This window comes from Diceros bicornis, chromosome 9 (genome assembly GCF_020826845.1).
Source record: "Diceros bicornis minor isolate mBicDic1 chromosome 9, mDicBic1.mat.cur, whole genome shotgun sequence".
Classification (NCBI taxonomy): domain Eukaryota; kingdom Metazoa; phylum Chordata; class Mammalia; order Perissodactyla; family Rhinocerotidae; genus Diceros; species Diceros bicornis.
The window spans coordinates 76,229,176-76,249,761 of NC_080748.1; the positions used below are offsets into that span (position 1 = coordinate 76,229,176).

General features: G+C 36.9%; 1 protein-coding gene across 2 annotated transcripts in view; it reads left to right on the forward strand.

Moving 5' to 3' along the window:
- Positions 1-20,586, forward strand: part of PCCA (propionyl-CoA carboxylase subunit alpha) — a 415,707-nt gene that overhangs the window by 308,026 nt on the left and 87,095 nt on the right. For both annotated transcript variants that reach the window (XM_058548431.1, XM_058548432.1), the window contains exon 20: positions 9,664-9,762. In XM_058548431.1, the coding sequence (XP_058404414.1) occupies positions 9,664-9,762 (99 nt within the window). The remainder of the gene's footprint in view (positions 1-9,663; positions 9,763-20,586) is intronic.

Here is a 20,586-nt window from a genome sequence, read left to right on the forward strand (position 1 = left end):
GGCCAATCTTCCTCACCAAAAAACAAAGAAAAAAAACCCACACAAAGTACCTGAGCATTGCTGGATAAAATCACATACCAAGGGCAGTTTCCTGTCACTACATGTGCAGGACGTCCCACTACAGCTGAGCATCCAGCACTGTAGCAGTTTTGTTGCTTTTCTAATAAGCTCACCCTTCTTCTCCCTTTCTTCAGTGACTGTTTCATATCTTGACCTCTGTATTGTGACTTCCTACTTTCTTTCCCCAGTTTATATTACTCCTGAGTATGCTCCTTCTCCCTACTACCAATAGTCTAGACCTGGTCACCATCATTTTTACTTTTGTCTCCTCTAATTCATTCTCCAAGCTGTAGCCAGAATGATCTTTTAAAAATATAAAGCTGATGATGTCACTCTCCAATTAGAATCCTTTAGTGTTTCCCATTGCTCTCCACTCTCTTCAGGCACCATGCTATCTATCCTTTGTTTTCTGTGTTCTGCACACTGGTTTCAAATAAGCTAAGCTCTTTCTTGTCTCAGGGATTTTTATTGTGTGTGTGTGAGGAAGATCAGCCCTGAGCTAACATCCATGCTAATCCTCCTCTTTTTGCTGAGGAGGACAGGCTCTGAGCTAACATCTATTGCCAATCCTCCTCCCTTTTTTCCCCAAGGCCCCAGTAGATAGTTGTATGTCATAGATGCACATCCTTCTAGTTGCTGTATGTGGGACGTGGCCTCAGCATAGCCAGAGAAGTGGTGCGTCGGTGTGTGCCTGGGATCCGAACCCGGGCCACCAGTAGTGGAGTGCGCACATTTAACCACTAAGCCATGGGGCCGGCCTGTTCAGGGATTTTTTTTTACGTGATATTACCTTTGGGATATTCCCTCTAAATAGTCCCACCCCCCCCCACCCCCCACCCAACTACCACACTAATTCCTCCTCACTCTTCAGATCTTAGCTTAAAGATCACCTCCTCAGAGAGGTCTTCCTTTCTGCTGAGAAGTGAAGAATAATGAGAATTAAGAGAGTATAAAAATTGCTGAAGAAGATTTATGACCTTTCAGGATACAGTTTTAGCAGCCAGATTATAGCAGGTTATGGGGAAAGGTATGTGGTAAGAACATAGGTACACATTACTTGTTCTAGAACCTGTCAGAGAAAAGGAGAGGAATAGTTTGGTGGTTGGAGGGCATAGTGGGTCAAGTGTGTGTGCTGTGAAAATGCGGGGGTCCTGAACATGCTGGAAAGCAGAGGGGAAGCAGCCAGCGAGTGAGGTTTCGGGAAAGGAACAGAGGTGGTTGATGATGCAAGACAAGATAGGGCTCCAATTTCAGCAAAGAAAAAGAGGAGGTTATCTGCCACGAGTGTGGGTCAGTGTTAATATGATAATTAACGTAAATTTGGTGAACTTGAGTCCTAGTCTATTTCAACTCAAGACATAAAATCTTTATGTTTGAGTTAGTTTCTAAATAGAGATGTTGTGTCTTTGCATTGGATTGTTTTTAAAATACAGAGTTTTAAAATAGTTTAAAATATTATGGTGTTTTCACGGTGCTAGAACTTTTCCACAATATTGTCTGTCTTGAAAGGTGTGAAATTTTATTTGAGCCCCAGAGTATTATGTCATTTGTCACTTCAGTCTTGGTCTATATTTCTTTTTATCCCCACACTGAATTTGACTTAATTTGTTAGCTTTTATTGTCTGTTAAAGGAAAGATCTTAAGAACTTAGAACCCCAGACAGACTTACTTGAGTAAAACAAAAATCCTTTTCTAATATTGGAATTTGCCATGTCAGAAATTAACTGTCTAAACATATCTTAAATAAAAGGGCTTTGCAACCATAAAACCAGAGAATTTGAGACCTAGAAGAGATATTCAGGTTGCTGGTTCAGGTCCCTCGTTTTCAGATGAGAGAGAGAGTTGAGAAAGAGAGATTGTCTGAAATACATTGTAAAATTGGATGCTGTAGATGAAATCAAGAAATCTATGACCAGAAAAATTGAAATGAGTATTGCTGTGTTAACCAAAATGAAGTTTTAAAAGAACAGCTACTATTCTTTGTGTGCCTGTTAGTGAAAGGTCGGAAGTTGGTATTGATTGCATGCTATAATGAGAGAGGAAATTAGGCACTTACATTTCTCCTTACTTTTTAACTTTTTAATGTGTAATATATGTATGCAGCACACAATTCAAAAAGTACAAATGGGGGCCGGCCCGGTAGCACAGCAGTTAAGTGCGTGTGCTCCGCTGCAGCAGCCCGAGGTTCGGATCCTGGGTGCACACCAACGCACCGCTTGTCAGGCCATGCTGTGGCGGCGTCCCATATAAAGTAGAGGAAGATGGGCATGGATGTTAGCCCAGGGCCAGTCTTCCTCAGCAAAAAGAGGAGGATTGGCAATGGATGTTAGCTCAGGGCTGATCTTCCTCACAAAAAAAAAAAAAAAGCACAAATGGGTTTACGGTGAAAAGCAGCCTTGTCCCTCAGCCCCTCTGCTCCTCATATACATTTGTCCAGAGATATTCTATGCATTTAAAAACATGCTTATAGGGTTTTTTTCCCCCTAACAAATGATAGCATAATGTGTACACTATTCTGTGTTTTCTTGGGGATGGTTTCATATCAGTATGTACAGAGATGCCTCATTTTAAAAGAAGGAGCACTAAGCTCTGACATGCTACAAGACATATTTATATGGTACACTTTAAGGACATCTTGGTTGGGTATAAAATTGGGGGGCAAAATTTTCTTTTTTTCCTACTACTTAGACCACGTTGCTCTGTCGTCGTCTTTATCAGTGTTGCTCTTGAGAAATTAGGCTGAGCTGAGGTTTTTTTCCTTGCTTGTGCGTGATTTCTTATTTTTGCCTAATAACCCACATAAGCCTTTCTTTATTCTTAAAGTTCCATAAATATCATGATTCTACAAATTCAAGGTTTAATTTAATAAAGTTTTACCCTATCATATCTTTGAATTTACATTTATTCTTTTTTCTTTATAAGCCTTTTTGAAGAAGACTTCTGTATATTATTTAGACTCCATTTCTTCCTCTTCCATATCTATTGTCTTTTCTATGAATTGTCTTTATATTTGTTGGTCTTTTCCATTTTGTTTTATATGATTTCTCCATGTCCTTATTTTTCTTTTTAGTCACATTTATTCTATTTTTGGTTGCTTCTTAATGTGTCTTTTAACTCTAGAATGTTATTTTTCTCTTCATTTTTTTTCTGAGTTCTACCAGCTTGATTTTCATTTCCTTCTGTTGGTGTATGATCTCTTCTTTGAACCTTTGTTTTTTTTCTTTGATCTCATTTTTTTAAAGAGGGGTCACATTTCCTATGGTTGTCTTTAGACTTTGCAGAATTATTTATCTGAACTCTTCCTGTGTTTCTTTGAATAGTTCTTGTGTTGTGTGCTCTTAATTTACCTTTTTCTCTTTATAAAAATATTTTTTGCAGATTGTATGCAAAGATCCAGTATTGGTTATTTTCTGATTATTATTTATGTTGCAATAGGGTAGGTGGTTGGGTATAAGCATGGGCAGCCTGCAACTTTTGCTTGTTAGGCTTGTTACCCTAATACTCTCTGACCAAATCTGTTATTTCCCTTGTCCTAGATTTCATTTCCCATTAGTTTTGGGCATTGAAAAGAGAGGGTGGTTCTTTATGTCAGGTTTTCAGTGTCATAACAATGAAATGCCACTTCTACTCTACATCTGCTGCTTCAGTCACCATTGGCTAAAGAATTAGATGTAATATATATGGCATAGTAACAAGAATTCTGTTCAGTCTGCCCCTGCCTTTCTATGATATTCAAATGTAGTTCAAAGAAACATTCCCTATCTCTCCTATGGCTTATACTTCTGATTTCACTCATCTAATGATAGCATCAATAGAATCATTGCATTTTCTGTTCAGAATTATGTTTTTTGGAGAAATCTGTTTACTGCTTGTGGCCCAAGAAGGCATGTAATGGCTTTCAGCATGTTCTCTTCCCTCATTTAAAACTTGCAGGTATGTTTCATAGTTTATGATTTGGAGCTATGATAGCTTTCTTGCTTCAATTATATAGTGAAGTTGCAAAATTATACTCATTACTTACCAGGTGTGCAAGGAAATGTAGTTTCCTTATTGTCTATCACATGTAATCTTCGTCATGAGCCCTCTACCTTTAACAAGAGGGGACGAGGATTAAAAACTTGCTGAAAACAGAATCTTTAGACTCTTTTGGTTTAAACACTGTCTTGTTTCATGTTTGTTCCCCTTCCTCCAGCTTCCACCAAGGTGGAGTCTGGGTGCATGTAAGAGGGACCTTTGTAAATGTGGTCAGACTGGCCTCATAACTATGGATGTGGGGAGGAGAACTCAGATCCACACTGTCCTTACAAGACTTTGTTGCAAGGACCCGGACCGGTGACTGTCCGGTAATGATTCATCCTATTTGGCATGGAAGCCAGTGAAGAGGCTCCTGCTACCTATAGTCCTGGTTACTATTTGCCTGCAGTCATGGAGTCCCCCGTACCATGTGGGCTTCGTCTGGACCCAGACCTTCTCTAGTCATCTCAGTAGGACAGGTGGAAACTTCTGGACTCCTGCCATGATGTACTTGGGTCATTTGTCAAGTCTCTTCCTCCATCAATGCTGTACTGTTGCTCCCATACCATGTTAGGAATGCTGTGAAACCAAGTACTGGGCTTTACTAGAAGCCTGCTGCGTCCCCTAGACTATATCCCAGAAGTAGACCTCCAGCCCAGGTATTTTTAGGGTACCTGATACCTGTCAGAATGTTTTCACCCCTCTCTCTCCACTGCCACCTTCCTACCTGTTCCCAAGGGTCCACGCAGAAAAGGAAGTAGGAAGGACCCTGATTTCTGATACCTTTCTCTTCCCTCTGTATCTTTCCTTCATGTAATCCACAGGGACCTGAAAGGGCCTTTTTTTATTTTCATATTTCTTTCTGGAAGGAACTTTCCTTCTGTTCTTCTTGCCAAGTTAACATTCACATCTACTCATCCAATAGCAGAGGATGCAGGGAAAAAAATCAGTTTATCAGGAAGGGAAGATAAATCAAAAATACTCTTTTCAGGTGCTGAGCTGGTGGCGTAGTGGTTAAGTTCACTCACTTGGCTTTGGCGGTCAGGGGTTCACAGGTTCAGATCTCAGGCACGGACCTACGCACCACTCATCAAGCCATGCTGTGGCGGTGTCCCACATACAAAATAGAGGATGATGGGCACAGATGTTAGCTTAGGGCTGATCTTCCTCAGCAATAAATAAATAAATAAATAAATAAATAAATAAATAAATAAATAAAATATTGTTTAAAAAAACTTTTCAATTTTTGAAGAGGTAGATTTTCTCCCTATGTTTTCGTTTTTTATGTCAGATTCATTGAGGTATAATTTATGTAAAATTTATTCTTTTTAATTGTATGGTTTGGTCAGGTTTTGAAAAAATATATGTAGTTGTGTAATCACCACCAAAATCAAGATTTACAACATTTCCATCACCACAAAAAGTTCTCTTATGCCCCTTCCTAGTCCAAGTCATCCTCATGCCCTTTGCCCCTAGCAACCACTGATTTGATTTCTGCCTTTTCCAGGATGACATATAAATGGAATCACATGGTATATACTCTTTTGTGTCAGCCTTCTTTCACTTAGCATAATACTTTTGAGATGCTTATTGCTAATTCCTTTTCCATTATACCGTATTTGTTTATCCTTTAATCAGTTCATTGGACTTTTGCGGTTTTTCTGATTTGAGGCTGATGTAAACATTCTGCTATATATATTCTGCTATCATAAACAAGCTTCTATGAATATTCATGAACAGGTCCTTTTGTATACATATCTTTTCACTTCTCTGGGATTTTCTAAAGTGGGTTTACCATTTTGCATTCGTACCAGCAATGTATGAAAGTTCTGATTGCTCCACGTCTTTGTCAGCTCTTATTATTATCACTCTTTTTCATTTTAGCCATTCCAGTGGATGTGTAGTGCTATATCATTATAGTTTTAATTTGCCTTTTCCTAATGACCAATCAATGATGTACTTGTTATCCATCTTCTTCTTTGATGAAGTTTCCGATCAAATCTTTTGCCCATTTTTTTAAAAATTCAGTTGTTTTTCTTATTGAGTTATAAGAGCTCTTTGTATATTTTGGATACAAGTCCTTTATCAGATATGTGTTTTGCAAGTATTTTCTCCCAACTCATGGCTTGACTTTCCTTTTCTTAACAATGTCTTTCAAACAGAAGTTTATAATTTTGATGAAGTCCAATTCATCTGTTTTTTCTTCTAAGATTTCTATTTTTTGTGTCTGGAAATCTTTGCCTGGACCAAGGTCATAAAGATTTTCTCTTGTTTTCTTCCAGGAGTTTTTTAGTTTTAGGTTTTACATTTAGTTTTAATCATTTTAAGTTGATTTTTTTTTTTATTGTGTGGGGTAAAGGTCAGGGTTTATTTTTTTGAATATGGATGTTCAGTTGTTCTAATGCTATTTGTTGACAAACTGTACTTTCCCCATTGAATATCTTGGCACTTTTTTTGAAAATCAATTAACCATTTGTGTGTGGGTCTCTGAACTCTCAATTTTATTCTTTTAATGAATATGTCTATTCTTAACCAGTGTCTTGATTACTGTAGCTTTATGGAAAGTCTTAAAATCAAGTGGTGTTGAGTTCCCCAAATTTGCTAATTTTAAAAATTGTCTTCACTATTCTATATCCTTTGCTTTTTTGTATATATTTTAGAATCAGCTCATCAATTTATAATGCAAAAAAAGCCTGCAGGAATATTGATTGGAATTACATTGACTATATAGATCAATTTGGGAGAAAACTTAATGTCTTAATAATTCTAAAACTCTTCTAATGCATGAACATGATATATATCTCCATTTTTTAGATCTTCTTTAATTTCTCACAGAAGTACTATTTCTGGTTTTTGAAAAAGTGAAACTCCTCCCTCTGTTTTCATTTGTTACTTATTTTTTAACAGCTTTATTGAGATATAATTCACATACCTTACACTTTGCTCATTTAAAATGTACAATTCAATGGCTTGTAGTATATTCACAGAGCAGTGCAACCATCACCACAATCAATTTTAGAACATTTTCATCATGTCAAATAAGAAAGCCGTACCACACAGCTGTCACCCTTCAATCCCTCCATCCATCCCCACCACGCCCCCCGTCCCCCACCCTCAGCTCAAGGCAACCACCAATCTGCTTTCTACCTGTATGGGTTTTTCTATTCTGGACATTTCATGTAAATGGAACTATATAATTTGTGGTATTCTGTGACTAGCTTCTTTCAGTTAACGTGCTTTCAAGATTCGTCCATGTTGTAGCATGTATCAGTGCTTCATTCCCTTTTGTTGCCAAATAATATTCCATTGTATGCATTTGTCACATTTTGTTTAAACATCCTTAGAAATGGTTTATTTCAGGTTGTGGTAAATTGATTCCTTCTTTAACATGATATGAGTGGATTAGGTTTTTTTCTCAATTCCCTCTCATATGCCCTAAAGATGGCAGTTGCAGTTTCATTCTGTCAGCTTTGTGGATTTGAAATTAATATCAAATGCAAATTTTATTTTTATTTATTTTTTTTTTTTAGGAAGATTGGCCCTGAGCTAACATCTGTTGCCCATCTTCCTCCTTTTTTCTCCCCAAAACCCCCGTAGATAGTTGTATGTCATAGTTGTACATCCTTCTAGTTGTTCTGTGTGGGACACGGCCTCAGCATGGCTTGATGAGCGGTTCGTACGTCCGTGCCCAGGATCCGAACTGGCGAATCCTGGGCTGCCGAAGGGGAACGCACGAACTTAACTGCTATACCACCGGGCCGGCCCCTCAACTACAAATTTTAAATGGTTATCATTCAAAATCTTTCTTAACAGCCTCTAACTTTCTTTTTTCACAAATAAAACTTTTATAATTGATTATTGAGCTTTTTTAACCTTTTAAATTTAGAAGCCATTTCAAAGCAAATATTGTTTTCGGTTTTAAAAGGCACTTACTATTTATAAAACCCCATCTATTGAGAGCTTCTTTTGGAACTCTTTCATTGCATAAGGGAGATATTTAATTTGGAGGGAAGGGGCTAAAGAGGATAATTTTTAAATGTCTTATTGCTGCTTTAATCAAAACTACAGCCTTTTTGCTTCTCAGATTTTTATCGGGTAGTGTTTTAATAGTAAATAATTTATGAGATAGTATGATTATCTGACCTTATTTTTAAAACTCATTTAAGGGTAGTAAAACCATTAGAGACAGGAGAAGGGGGAAAATATCTAGGACCTACCACGATGGGAATATTGGTGGAGACTTTAACATGTTAACTTATTTAACCTTTACAGCACCATCTCGGATAGATATTTTTACTATATTGTAGTTTGGAAACAGAAGCTCAGAGAGGTTAAATACTCCAGCTTAGTAAACAACTCTGACCAACTCTGACTTAGTAAAACAGCGAAGTCAAGTGAGACCCAAGTCAGTGTGATTCCAAAGCCATTGTTTTTTCTTCCCAGTTACTGAATTGTCCTGTATGTAGAGGGAGGCCACTGAACTCAGAAACACAAGCGAGTGCATAATATATGTCGTACTATATTTCATTACATAGCCGATGGCATATCTTTGTTTCTAGACTTTATGACCATACTATAGGGGAAATATATAAATACATAAACATCTGTTTAGACATATACATCTATATATATACGTACACATATTCTTCTAAACTGTATAAGTCTGTGTATCTTTTATTTTAATAAAAGTGAGTATCTTTTAAGAGAATTAAGCGATAGTGAAGGGATTGTTAGGGATCATACATCTTGGCTCTGCTACAGGTTTATTTTGAAACTTGAGCAAACTTAAATATCCGTTTATTGGGTTGTTTACTGTAGACTTAAAATAATAATGTTATTTTCTCTTACCTCTCATATTAAAGAGTTAGGGCATCAGTAAGTGAAAAGGAAGAAATTACTAATAGGACTTTTTATTTTAAATTAACTTTGATTTTTTTCTTTCAGTTTTACATATTTGATTTAAAGTTAGAATTTTTCTCTTAGAAGGATCTCTGTTTTAAAAGATTATGCATTTTTTTGGCATCTTCGTAAGTGATGACTTGATGAAATTAGTTATTTATGATCAACAAAAATATGACAGAACTTTGGAAAGTTCAAATAGACTTTTAACATTCAACACCAAAGATTTTTGCCTAATTAAAGCTTCTGTTTCTTTAAGATAACAATGCTTAGTCCTTCATTAAAATTAACACAGAAAAAGTTCTTTCTTGGTCCTTGGAGAGGATATTATATGCAAGCCCTGTTGTGTGGGTTGCAAAATGTCACTGGAATTTATATGCATTACTTGTCTAATTGCAGTAAATGTAGCATGGCCAGATAGGTTTAGAGTTAGAAGGCTGTTTGTTACTTACTGGAAATCACTTGAAACCTCAGTACCCAGAGGCAGCTGTGCCCAGGTCTTTCACCTCTCCCTAGAGATGATGAAGAAGACTCTTGTTGGACCCTGTCTTTCATGGCGGGAGCAGTAAACATGACAGGTTGTTTGGGAGCCATCTGTTTAAAATGGCTGCTGCTTTGTATGCAGCAATGAACTTGAGATCAGTTTTCTGTCTTTCTTCATGGTAACAGTCTTATTTGGTGTCACAACAGGTGGAAGTTGATGGGTCGAAACTAAATGTGACGAGCACGTGGAACCTGGCTTCACCCTTATTGTCTGTCAATGTTGATGGCACTCAGAGGATGATACAGGTAAATGTTCTGATTTTCTTAGAGGGCTCCATCAAGTCCAAAATCCTTACCAGTACCTATGTGGTTAACACTTACAGATATAGCAGGGAAAAGCTGCATATTATCCATCTCATACATTTTATAGTTGAAAAGATTTTTTCTTGTTTTAGAGGATCTTAAGTCTTGTTCTGAAGAATCAATGTTTTCTTTTTTCAAGGAATCCAGGAAGGTTAGTGTGTTATACTTTGTTGTAAGTAAAGCATCCTGCATGCTTTTCTAAAAATACTAGAAGATTAGCAGTTTTCTTTGCCATTGTGAGTTTATAGTTGTAAAATATGATGTACTTTCTTTTCTATGCAATTGAAATTGTGTAGTATTAGATCAGCAAAAACATGAACTATTCAGGCTGACTTTCCATAGCACATTGATGCCTTTTAAAAATTGAGTAATCTTGGGGCTGGCCCTGTGGCATAATGGTTGGGTTCCTGTGCTCTGCTTCGTCGGCCTGGGGTTCACAGGTTCGGATCCTGGGTGCAGACCTACGCACTGCTTCTCAAGCCACACTGTGGCAGGCGTGCCACATATAAGGTAGAGAAAGATGGGCACGAATGTTAGCCCAGGGCCAATCTTCCTCAGCAAAAAGAGAAAGATTGGCAACAGATGTTAGCTTAGGGCAGATCTTCCTCACACATACATAAAAAAATTGAGTAATCTTAATTTGTTAACCTTTCTTTTCCCCCCCAATATAAAATGTCTTGCATTGAGGAGATACCTTGAAATCCAGAGTTGATTGAAAGTTCTTTGTAATCAGTGACCTATATTTTAAAGTAGATAGCTATGAAAAGAGATTCTGCCAAAATTCGTTCACCTCACCTCATAGTTGAGGTTTAGGGTTCCAGGAAAAACAAAACAAAAAACACCATGGAACCTGTGGTTATCACATGCAAATAAAAGTCATAAAACCCCCATTGCATTAAATACTCATTCTTTTTCTTTTTTATGAAGATGTTTTTGCTTTCCCTTAATTTGATTTTACACAGGAAACTGATTTTAAAACCTAGGGAAATCAAGAGAATCAGAGATAAAGACTACTCTAAACTAGATTCATATATACCTCTATTAGAGACTCTGAGGCAGAGGATTCCAGAAACCCCCAGTTAATATTTGATAACTAAACGAAACCCAGGTTCAGTTGGTATGTTATCTCTATGGTTCTAAGAAATACTGAACTCTCAGTAGTGAGTTCTATGTTTTGACTTTGGTTTTATGACTTGTCCCAGTATATTTTTTCTCTCATATTTTCTTTCATATTCTAATTAGAAGGTGAAACACTTTGAGATCCTTGGAAAAACTATCATTATGTAATTTCACATCACTTAGATCCATTTATTATGTCTTCAAAAAAATGGTTGTATCACACTTGTTTATGTTCGATAGAATATGCTCTGCACTGAATGTGCTATGGCTCAGGCATTCACGTATTTTGGTCAGGAGGACGTGGTATGACCTCTCAGTTGTGAGTGAGAGAGATATGAATCTACTATCCAAATCTTTGTATCATGATATTTTCTGCATCCTTCTCAATGACTGTGTAGATAGGTGTCTTAATGGCACTTTTACATGTAGAGTTTCTAGCTAAATTAACATTAGATATGTTAGAGTGTATTTATATTTATATATATTTATATATTCTAAGTAATACATTTAGAATAATCCCCAGAAATATTTTTCCTAGCATAGGGATAATGTTCAGTAAATCCCTTTTCATTCTTGTGAGCTCTTTGCTAAAAAAAAGCGTTAATGTGAAATAAATGACTCCTTAAGGCAGACCCCTTGGCTCTTTAGAGGAAGTCATTACTTTCAGTTAAGTGCTCTCTCAGTGGAAGGAAATGAACTCTTTCAGAGAGGTAAATGGTATACTGAAGAAGAAAAGTCTTTTACTTAAAAGAAGATGAGGAAAATTTTTCCTTACCAGAACAGATGAATTTTATTTACTTACTGAATGCATTAGCATTCAGTGTTGACTCTTCATCTCCAAAATATGGTGTGGTGCCCATGAAATATAATAAGAATAAATAACTCATAGTGCTTACTGTGTATCAGTTCTAAGCACAGTACATATATTTAACTCATTTCATCGTCACAACTGTATGAAGTAGGTACTGTTATTTATACTTTTGTAAATGAGGCAACTGAGGCTCAGAGAAACTAAGTGACTTGCTGAAGGTCACCCAGCTAATAAGAGGTAGAGCCAGGATTTGAATCTAAGCAGTCTTGCTGTGACATCTATGCTGTTAAGCATTACACTATGCTGAGGCAAGCTAGGTAACTTCCCTATGATTACAAAGCCACGAAGAAGCTGAGCAGAAATTTGAACCCTGGCAGTGTGACCCAGAGTGTGTGCTTCTAACCACTATGCTATGTAGGACTTTTCTATTTTCCCCGTCAGAGTTCTTCAATTAGTAATTTACCTCTCATTCATATTGTAAACCACTGATGCTCAATCTTTAATATGCTTCAGAATCAACTAGAAGACTTGTTGCAATTCAGATTGTTGGACCTACCTGCAGAGTTTACTCTGATTTAGTAGGTCTTGGCATGGTGTACATTTCTAATAAGTTTCCGGGTAATGATGATGCTAGTGGTCCAGGGTCCACAGTTTGAGAACCACCATTAAACCTTTGCAATCAGAGAATACGTTGGGAATGATGAGCAAAAGTGAGGTAAGTAGGAGCAAGTCCCTGGAAGCCTTGTTAATCACATAGTGTGGGCTCTGCTTTATCCGGGGGCCGATGGGGACCCGTGGCAGAGTTTTCCTTAAGGAAGTGATGATGTGAACAGAGTTGGAGTTCAGAAAGAGCTTGTTCTGGTTGCGTTGTAGAGAGTGGATTGAAGAAGAATGAACTGGAGGCAAAGAGCAAAGTTAGAAGATGTTAGAGAAATGGAGGTGGGAAATCATTTTGCCTGGAAAATATTAGTAGTTGGGATGAAGAGCACTGTGTGATGAAGGGATCTGAAAGAAGGACAGGAGGAAAGAACTGGTGGCTTCACAGTGTTCTCTCTTGGTTTCTCTTCCACCTGCCTGTAAGCATGGGCACATCTTCAAGGTTTATTCCTAACTCCTTTTTTCTCTGTGCTGACTTCCTGGGCTGCATTGCCCGAGAGTTGCGGCTCACTACTTCCAAGCAAATAGCTATGAAAATGCTACTGTGTATTTATTTGTATTTCTCTTGCACTTGCTTATGGTAAATTCAGAGACGAATTATGGGATGGTTATTACCACAGGTATTTTTCAAGTGATTTTATGGTAATCACTTCTTTTTTTCCTGGATTTTTTACATACATTTAAACTTTTTATTATTAAATATTTTATATACACAAAGTAATATTTATTAATCTTATGAAAACTAAAGAATAACACGATGAACCTATTTACCCACCATCTAGATTTAAAAAGGAATCATTGCCAATACTGTTGACTTTGTGCTCTCCCTTGTTTAAATCTTCCTGCCCCTAGAGGTAATCACCATCTTGATTTTTAAGTTTATCACTCTCTTCCTTTTAGGGATATTTATATACAGAGTAAAACTGTAAACAATGTATTACTTAGCTATTCATGTTTTTAAACTTTATGTAAATGGCACCATACTCCCTATTCTTCTATGAGTTGCTTTTTCCTCTAGTATTGTTTGTGAGATTGGTCCATGCTGATGCAAGCAGCTTTAGTTTATTTCCATGCTACATGTTACTAAATCATATTAATATACCACAATTTATGTATTCTTTCTACCCTAGGCATTTTTGTTATTTATTTTGTTATCACAAATAATGCTTCTGTGAAATTCTTCTAGTACTATATGTTTCCTCTTGAAATGAGAGTTTCTCCAAGGAATATGCCAGTAGAATAGCTGGGCTGTAGGGACTATGCATCCTTAATCCTACATAGTAATGCCAAATCGTTTTCCCTATGTGGCTGTACCAGTTTACATGCCTACCAATAGTGATGATGATGATATTAATAATATGAATAATAAGCTAACCTTATTGTATACTTATGTCAGTCCCTGACTGTTCTAAGTACTTCTTTGTATTAATTTACTTAATCCTCACAGCAATCCAATAAAGAATGTACTAATGTTATCCCTAATTTTGCAATTGGGGAAATAGGCTTATAGAGGCTAAATGGCTTGTCCAAGGCATTCTGCTAGTAAATGGAAGAGCCAGAATTTGAAACCAGGAATCGGTGCCCTTAACAATTTTGCTTCACATCCTAGTGAACCCTTGGTATCCAGACTACTTAAATTTTTCCTGACTTGTAGGTTTAGATGGTATCTCTTTGTGGTTTTAATGTATATTCCCTGATTAATAATGACAATGAGCATTTAAAAATATATTTATCGACAGTCCTGTTTTCTCTTCTTCAAAATGCCTGTTCATGGCTTTTGCCCCTTTTTTAATTATATTGTTTGTCTTTTTCTTATTGATTCTTAAAAGCTTTTCATATTTTGTGGATCCTGATCCTTTGTTAGTTATATGTATTACAAATAACTTCTCCCAGTTTGTAGCTTGTATTTTTACCTTTTTGTGTTATACAAGTGAAATTTTAAATCAGAGATTTACTATCAGAGTTTTCATTCTTTTCCTTTATGGTTTGTATATTTTGTATTTGTTTAACAATCCTCTTCTACTTCCAAGCTTATAAAGATACTTGCCTATATTTTTCTTTTAACCTTTTAAGTTGTGCTTTTCACATTTAAATCCTTAATCCCCCTGGGACTGGTTACTGTGTACCGTGTGAGTTAAGATCCAATTTTACTTTTTAAAATAGGGATAACCAGTTGTGCCAGCACCAGTTAAAGTCATGTTTTTCACCCTCTTACTAGCTTGCCACCCTCTCACCTTTCCAACCTCGAACTTCTCTAGAAGGCATATTTTGTCTATGAAGTGTTTCTCAATTAATTGTAAACAAAAAGATAATTTTTCCCTTAATATGAAACTCTGGTCACTATATTTGCTTTCACAAGCTCTCTATCAATCACTCTCTTTCATTTTTTATTTATCTCTAGGAAATCTCAGCCACTTAAAAAGGGTGTGTGTGTGTGTGTGTGTGTGTGTGTGTGTTGCAGGCTCAGAGTATCAGATGATATTTAAGATACACCTTAGAAAAACATGTTCCTGAAATCGGAGATGGATTGGGAAGCATTGAGGTAGGGAAGTAATGCAAGCTAAGCGTGGGAAAATAGATTGGAGGAGCTAAGTTATGAATGGAGGGTTAAAGAGTCTGTACTTTTCAATTAACAGTGGAGATATCATTGAAACATTTTTACAGAGAAAGTAATGTCCATTAAAATGCTGTTGTGGAAGGTTAATGTGTCTTCATAATAGAAGAAGGGTTAAGGGATTGAAGGGGGAAGTGGGAAGGAGTTCATCAAGAAGATAATCATTTTACTTCACTCATGAGGTAACAGATCCTAAACTAGGGTGCTGGCAGTGTAGAGAAAAAAGGGGGTTGGGTTTGAGAGAAGTTGATGATGAGAACTTGACACAATTTGTTGAGTGCCCTATGCATGAAGTGGGAACCATAAGGACCACAAAATCCTGTCTCCACAAACACTGGACCCCTGCATCGACCATTTGTCTTTTTGTTTTTTTAATGAGCTTTTATCAGCCTTACATGTCATCATTAGGTGGTTATCCCCTTAAAGACAAGGTCTTGAAAGTGAACCCCACATTCTGTGCTTTTACAAACTAAGCCACCAATCACCTACCAATTTCTAAAAGCAGGCAAAAAATGATAGAAATTCAGAATTCTATGCCAATCTGAGATTAGGGCTATTGTTCTTTTATTAGGTTTTTCTTTCTTCAACACTGTTTTATAAACTTAACAAGATTTTCTTTAATTGTGGTAAAATATACATAACATAAAATTTACCATTTTAACCATATTTAGTGTATATAGTTCAGTGGCATTAAGTGCATTCATATTATTGTACAATCATCACCACTCTAGAACTTTTTTATCATCCCAAACTGAAACTCTGTTCCCATTGAACACTAACACCCCCTTCCCCACCTCTCCATAGCCCCTGGCAATCACCGTTCTGTTTTCTGTCTCTACGAATTTGACTACTCTATGTACCTTATGTAAGTGGAATCATGCAGTATTTGTCCTTTTGTGACTGGCTTATTTCACTTAGCATAATGTCTTTAAGATTTATCCATGTTGTAGCATGTGTGAGAATTTCCTTCCTTTTTAAGGCTAATATTCCATTGTACGAGCATACCACATTTTGTTTATCCATTCATCTGTCTATGGTCACTTGGATTGTTTCTACATTTTGGCTATTGTGAGTAATGCTGCTGCGAACATGTGTGTATAAATACCTTTTTGAGTCCCTGCTTTCAATTCTTTTGGGTATATACACAGAAATGGAATTGCTGGATCATCTAGTAATTCTGTGTTTAATTTTTTGAAGAACTACCGTACTGTTTTCCACAACAGCTTGCACCATTTTACGTTTCTATCTGCAATGCACAAGGGTTCCAATTTCTCCACATTTTTCCTAACACTTGTTATTTTCCAGTTGTTGTTGTTTTATAATAGCTATCCTAATGGATATGAAGTGGTATCTCATTGTGGAACAGGCTTTATTTAGATAGTTATTGAGAAAGCATTCAGCTACTTCCCAATACTTGCCTTGCCTTTGTCTGTTTTACTGTGTAACCAGTTCACTGCATAAATGGAACTTTTTTTGTACAAATAGAAGCGACTTTGTTACAAATGAGTTTCTAACACCCATTCTCTCAACTTATTCTTTCCTCCTCTGCATAAAATCAGGCATAAATTCTCACAGTCTATACAGCTGCTACCAGGTAATAAGCAAGCAGTATTCTATTTGGATTGAGTTCATTGTAATGTCAAAACTGGTAAAACCTCCCCTGAACTCGGTTCCACCTCAGACTGAGAAATTTTTATAGGGAAGATGAGAGTGTTGCTTTCTTCTTTCTTGCTTTAAATCCTCTCCCACTTCTTACCTGCTGTTTGCGGTCTCTCCAAAGTTGCAGTTTGGAGTAAAGACGAGAGGTTCATGGCAGAAAGAACTAGGTTGACCTGAGCAGGTGTAATCTGGCATTCATTCTTTTCAGGCATGGCAAATGTCCGGCACTGGCTGGTGTCTTCTGGGACAGTTTTGTGGATTTGGGGAATTCCTTATCTGCAGAACCCTTAATGCCTGCTCTGTCTTTTCCAGTTGCCTTCAGCCTCCTGACTCCCATCCCTTCAAATGTTCCTGTTGGGCAGAGTCTCTCGTAATGACCCAGCCTGGGTATCTTCTGCACAATCCACATCTGGGCCACAAGAAATAGTTTTTATAAATCCTTGCCTTACCAAACTCTTCTCTTCTTGCTGTGTCACCAAAAGGCTTCCTGATCCTTCTCACGGTGTCCCTCAAAACCCAGGAGATACGTGGAAAACCAAGTGATGCTCATGAAGTCCCTTTCACTAAGCTTAAAGTGTTCAACCTCAAATTCTTAGCTTAGGAATTGAACCTCTTCTGATGAATTTTTAACTTTTTTCATATTCTCTTGAGGTGGGAGATGAGCAATTGCTGGTTTCACAGTTTCTTAGCATGTCCTGCTAGGTAGCCTAGTCTAACATCTTGAGGGTATGTGAGTACTTAGCACCTATTTAGTTTTATTGCTGAATCCCTGTGACTGCCTGAAAAGTAGCAGTTAACATCTTTATCTGATTAGATGGTAAAGTAGCTGAGGAGGAAGCATACCTTTGCTTTAGGAATTAGCTCCCTATTCATCCAATCAAATCCAGTCAGATCATATTATCTATTCACTTTCCTGGTTTTCATTGGTAAACCTCATAAGCTTAATATTATCCATTACTTTCTTTAAAAATAAATTGTATTTTGGCATGTACCATCATTTGGATAATAAATTTCATACTTTCCTAACTTCCTTTAATTGATCTAAATTACCTGTTTCAGTTTTGATTTGATCTTGGATTCCCACTGCCTTGCTGAGTTTCTGGCACATGTAAAGGCCCAACAACTGGATGAATGGATGAGTGAATGAATGAGTGGATAGTCATCCTACATTTTGTAATTTCAGGAATAAATCCGTCTTATCAATACCTTCATTTTAAGATTTAGATTTTATTTCTTTTAAGCCTTCATCAGAAAAGCTATGTTGAGAGCCAGCCCTGATGGCCTAGTGGTTAAAGTTCCGCACTCTCTGCTTTGGCGGCCCGGTTCGCTTCCTGGTTCCAGAACCACACCATCCGCCTGTCAGTTGCCATGCTGTGGCGGTGGCTCACACAGAAGAACTAGAAGGACTTACAATTAGATATACAACCATGCTTGGGGCTTTGGGGAGAAGAAGGAAAAAAAATGACCTTCTAGCATTTGCAGAATCCATACTCTGTTAAATAGCATGGCTGGTGATCTCTGCAGATGCAGAATCACTGTAGTTGCTGTGAGAGCAAAGAGAAACAAGAGGGCTCCCAGGGACTCACCCACAGAATTATCTTGCTTGTCAAGCACACTTCTTTTCAGTCAAGTAAATATCTTTCCTATTTACCTTCATTTGCTCTGAGTAGCACCTGAGCTGTTCAAGGCTAACAGTATCACCTATTGATAGGTATTGACAGGTAATAGGAAAAGGTCCACCTCAGGCTATTCCTGATTTCCTCTTTCTCAAAAGTTTATGCACATGTTGTTCTGCTCTCTCTTGCCTGGTGTCACTCATTATTCATGGCTCAGTTAAGTCTACTTCACACAACCTCTTACTCTGATGTATCCATCTAGCTGCTTTGTCTTCTCCTCTGACTTCACGAAAATCATACTCTTGGATAAAAATTCTAACCATTGTTTATAACTTTAAGTGTAAAGCTAGTGATGCATCTATCTGAAAGGAGGAGGAGGTCGTATATTTTGAAATGAAATAATTTATAACAAAGAACTGGGGATATTAACCTTGAAAACTCGTGAAGATACTTAGAGGTCCTTTTTAGAAGTTTTTTAAGTTTTTAATCTATTCCTTCATTTAATAATTAAACCAAGTTTTCCTTAAATATCATTATTCAAGGAAAATAAAATGATGGTATTTCATATTTATTTTCTTTATGTTGGGTATATGCCAGTATTTTCCTACTATTTTCATTGCAAATGTAGAGTCTGTCAGTAATAATGTTTATTAAATAGATCTTAATGGTATAATCTGAGACCCTAACAGTCATTTCTTATTCTTTTGTAGAAAGATATATTCTGATTTCCAGATTACCAATTTAAAAAGTTGTGGAATGAGGGGCCTGCCCGGTGGCGCAAGCGGTTAAGTGTGTGTGCTCTGCTGCAGTGGCCCGGGATTTGCCGGTTCGGATCCTGGGTGTGCACCGACGCACCACTTGTTAAGCCATGCTGTGGTGGCGTCCCATATAAAGTAGAGGAAGATGGGCACTGATGTTAGCCCAGGGCCAGTCTTCCTCAGCAAAAAAGAGGAGGATTAGCATCAGATGTTAGCTCAGGGCTGGTCTTCCTCAGACACACACAAAAAAAGTTGAGGAATGAAACAGCATTGTCCAATAGAAATCTAATATGAGCCGTATATGCAATTTTAAGTTCCTTAGTAGCCACATTAAGAAGGTAAGAACAAGTGAAATTCAGTTTTACTAATTCATTTTATTTAACCCAATATATCCAAAACGTTAGCATTTCAACATGAAACAATATAAAAAAAGTATTACTGTGATACCAGAAACAACATACACACACTTCTGACTGTGTGTGTAACAATAAAACAGTAATATCTTAAGCAATGGAACAATTCAAGTAAAATATAGTCCTACCAAAATAATGAAGTTGTGGTTAACAGGAAAAATATATTACACTGCTTCTGTATTTGAGTTTAAATGGAAATTAATTAAAACTAAATAAAATAGAAAATTTAGTTTCTCAGTTGCAGTAGTCACATTTCAAGTTCTCATTAGCCACGTGTGGCTAGGGCTTATTGGGTTAGACGGCTCACAAACAAAACCTTTTGTAAACGAGAGAGTGCTTATAGAAGAACAAAACACATATTGGTTTTTTAAGTGCTCCCCCATGTGTCAACCATGGTTTTGGTTTTTATCATTTAAAATTAGGTATAGATGAATTAAATTGATTTTTAAACAGAAGATGAATTTATCTTCTAATTGACAAACATTTTACGTTTAAAACTTAACAAAATTTGGAACTATTTTTAAAAAGTGGAATGATTCCCTGCCTGTAGCAAATAATTAAAGTATTGAAATAAAACAAAAGATTTGCTGTGTTCTATATGTATTGAGCTCATTCTGTTTTCTTCAGGCACCCCAGCACCTTCGTAGTGTGAAACACGCTGGATGAATAGCACTTTTTTATTTCTATGACTATACTCTATTCCTGTGAAGTAATTTTTTTTAACCTTGAAAGAGGCTCTTCAATTTTACTTTGAACAACTCAAATAGTTTTCCATTTCTTGCAATGTAATTTGTCTGCTGGGATTTAGTATATTGTTTCTTGTTAGCATTTTACATACTAGATTTTCATTTTGTGTAGTCACGTTGTTTGAACATTTGCAAGCGGAGCCAACTAACTCCTATTGGCCTGTTTCTTTGTGTGGCATGATTTCTTCTATCCACCTGCTCACAGCAGGTTGTCTACAGGCCTGAAGAGTAGCTAAATACTTTTGAAAATATCTTGAGATCCTGCTAAGGTCTAACAATTTCTCCATTTGTGTGATGTGAAGCTATTCATGGTGTACCTTTGAAGGCTTTTTTCTTTTTATTTCTCATATTCTTGCTTAAATATTTTCAAGAAA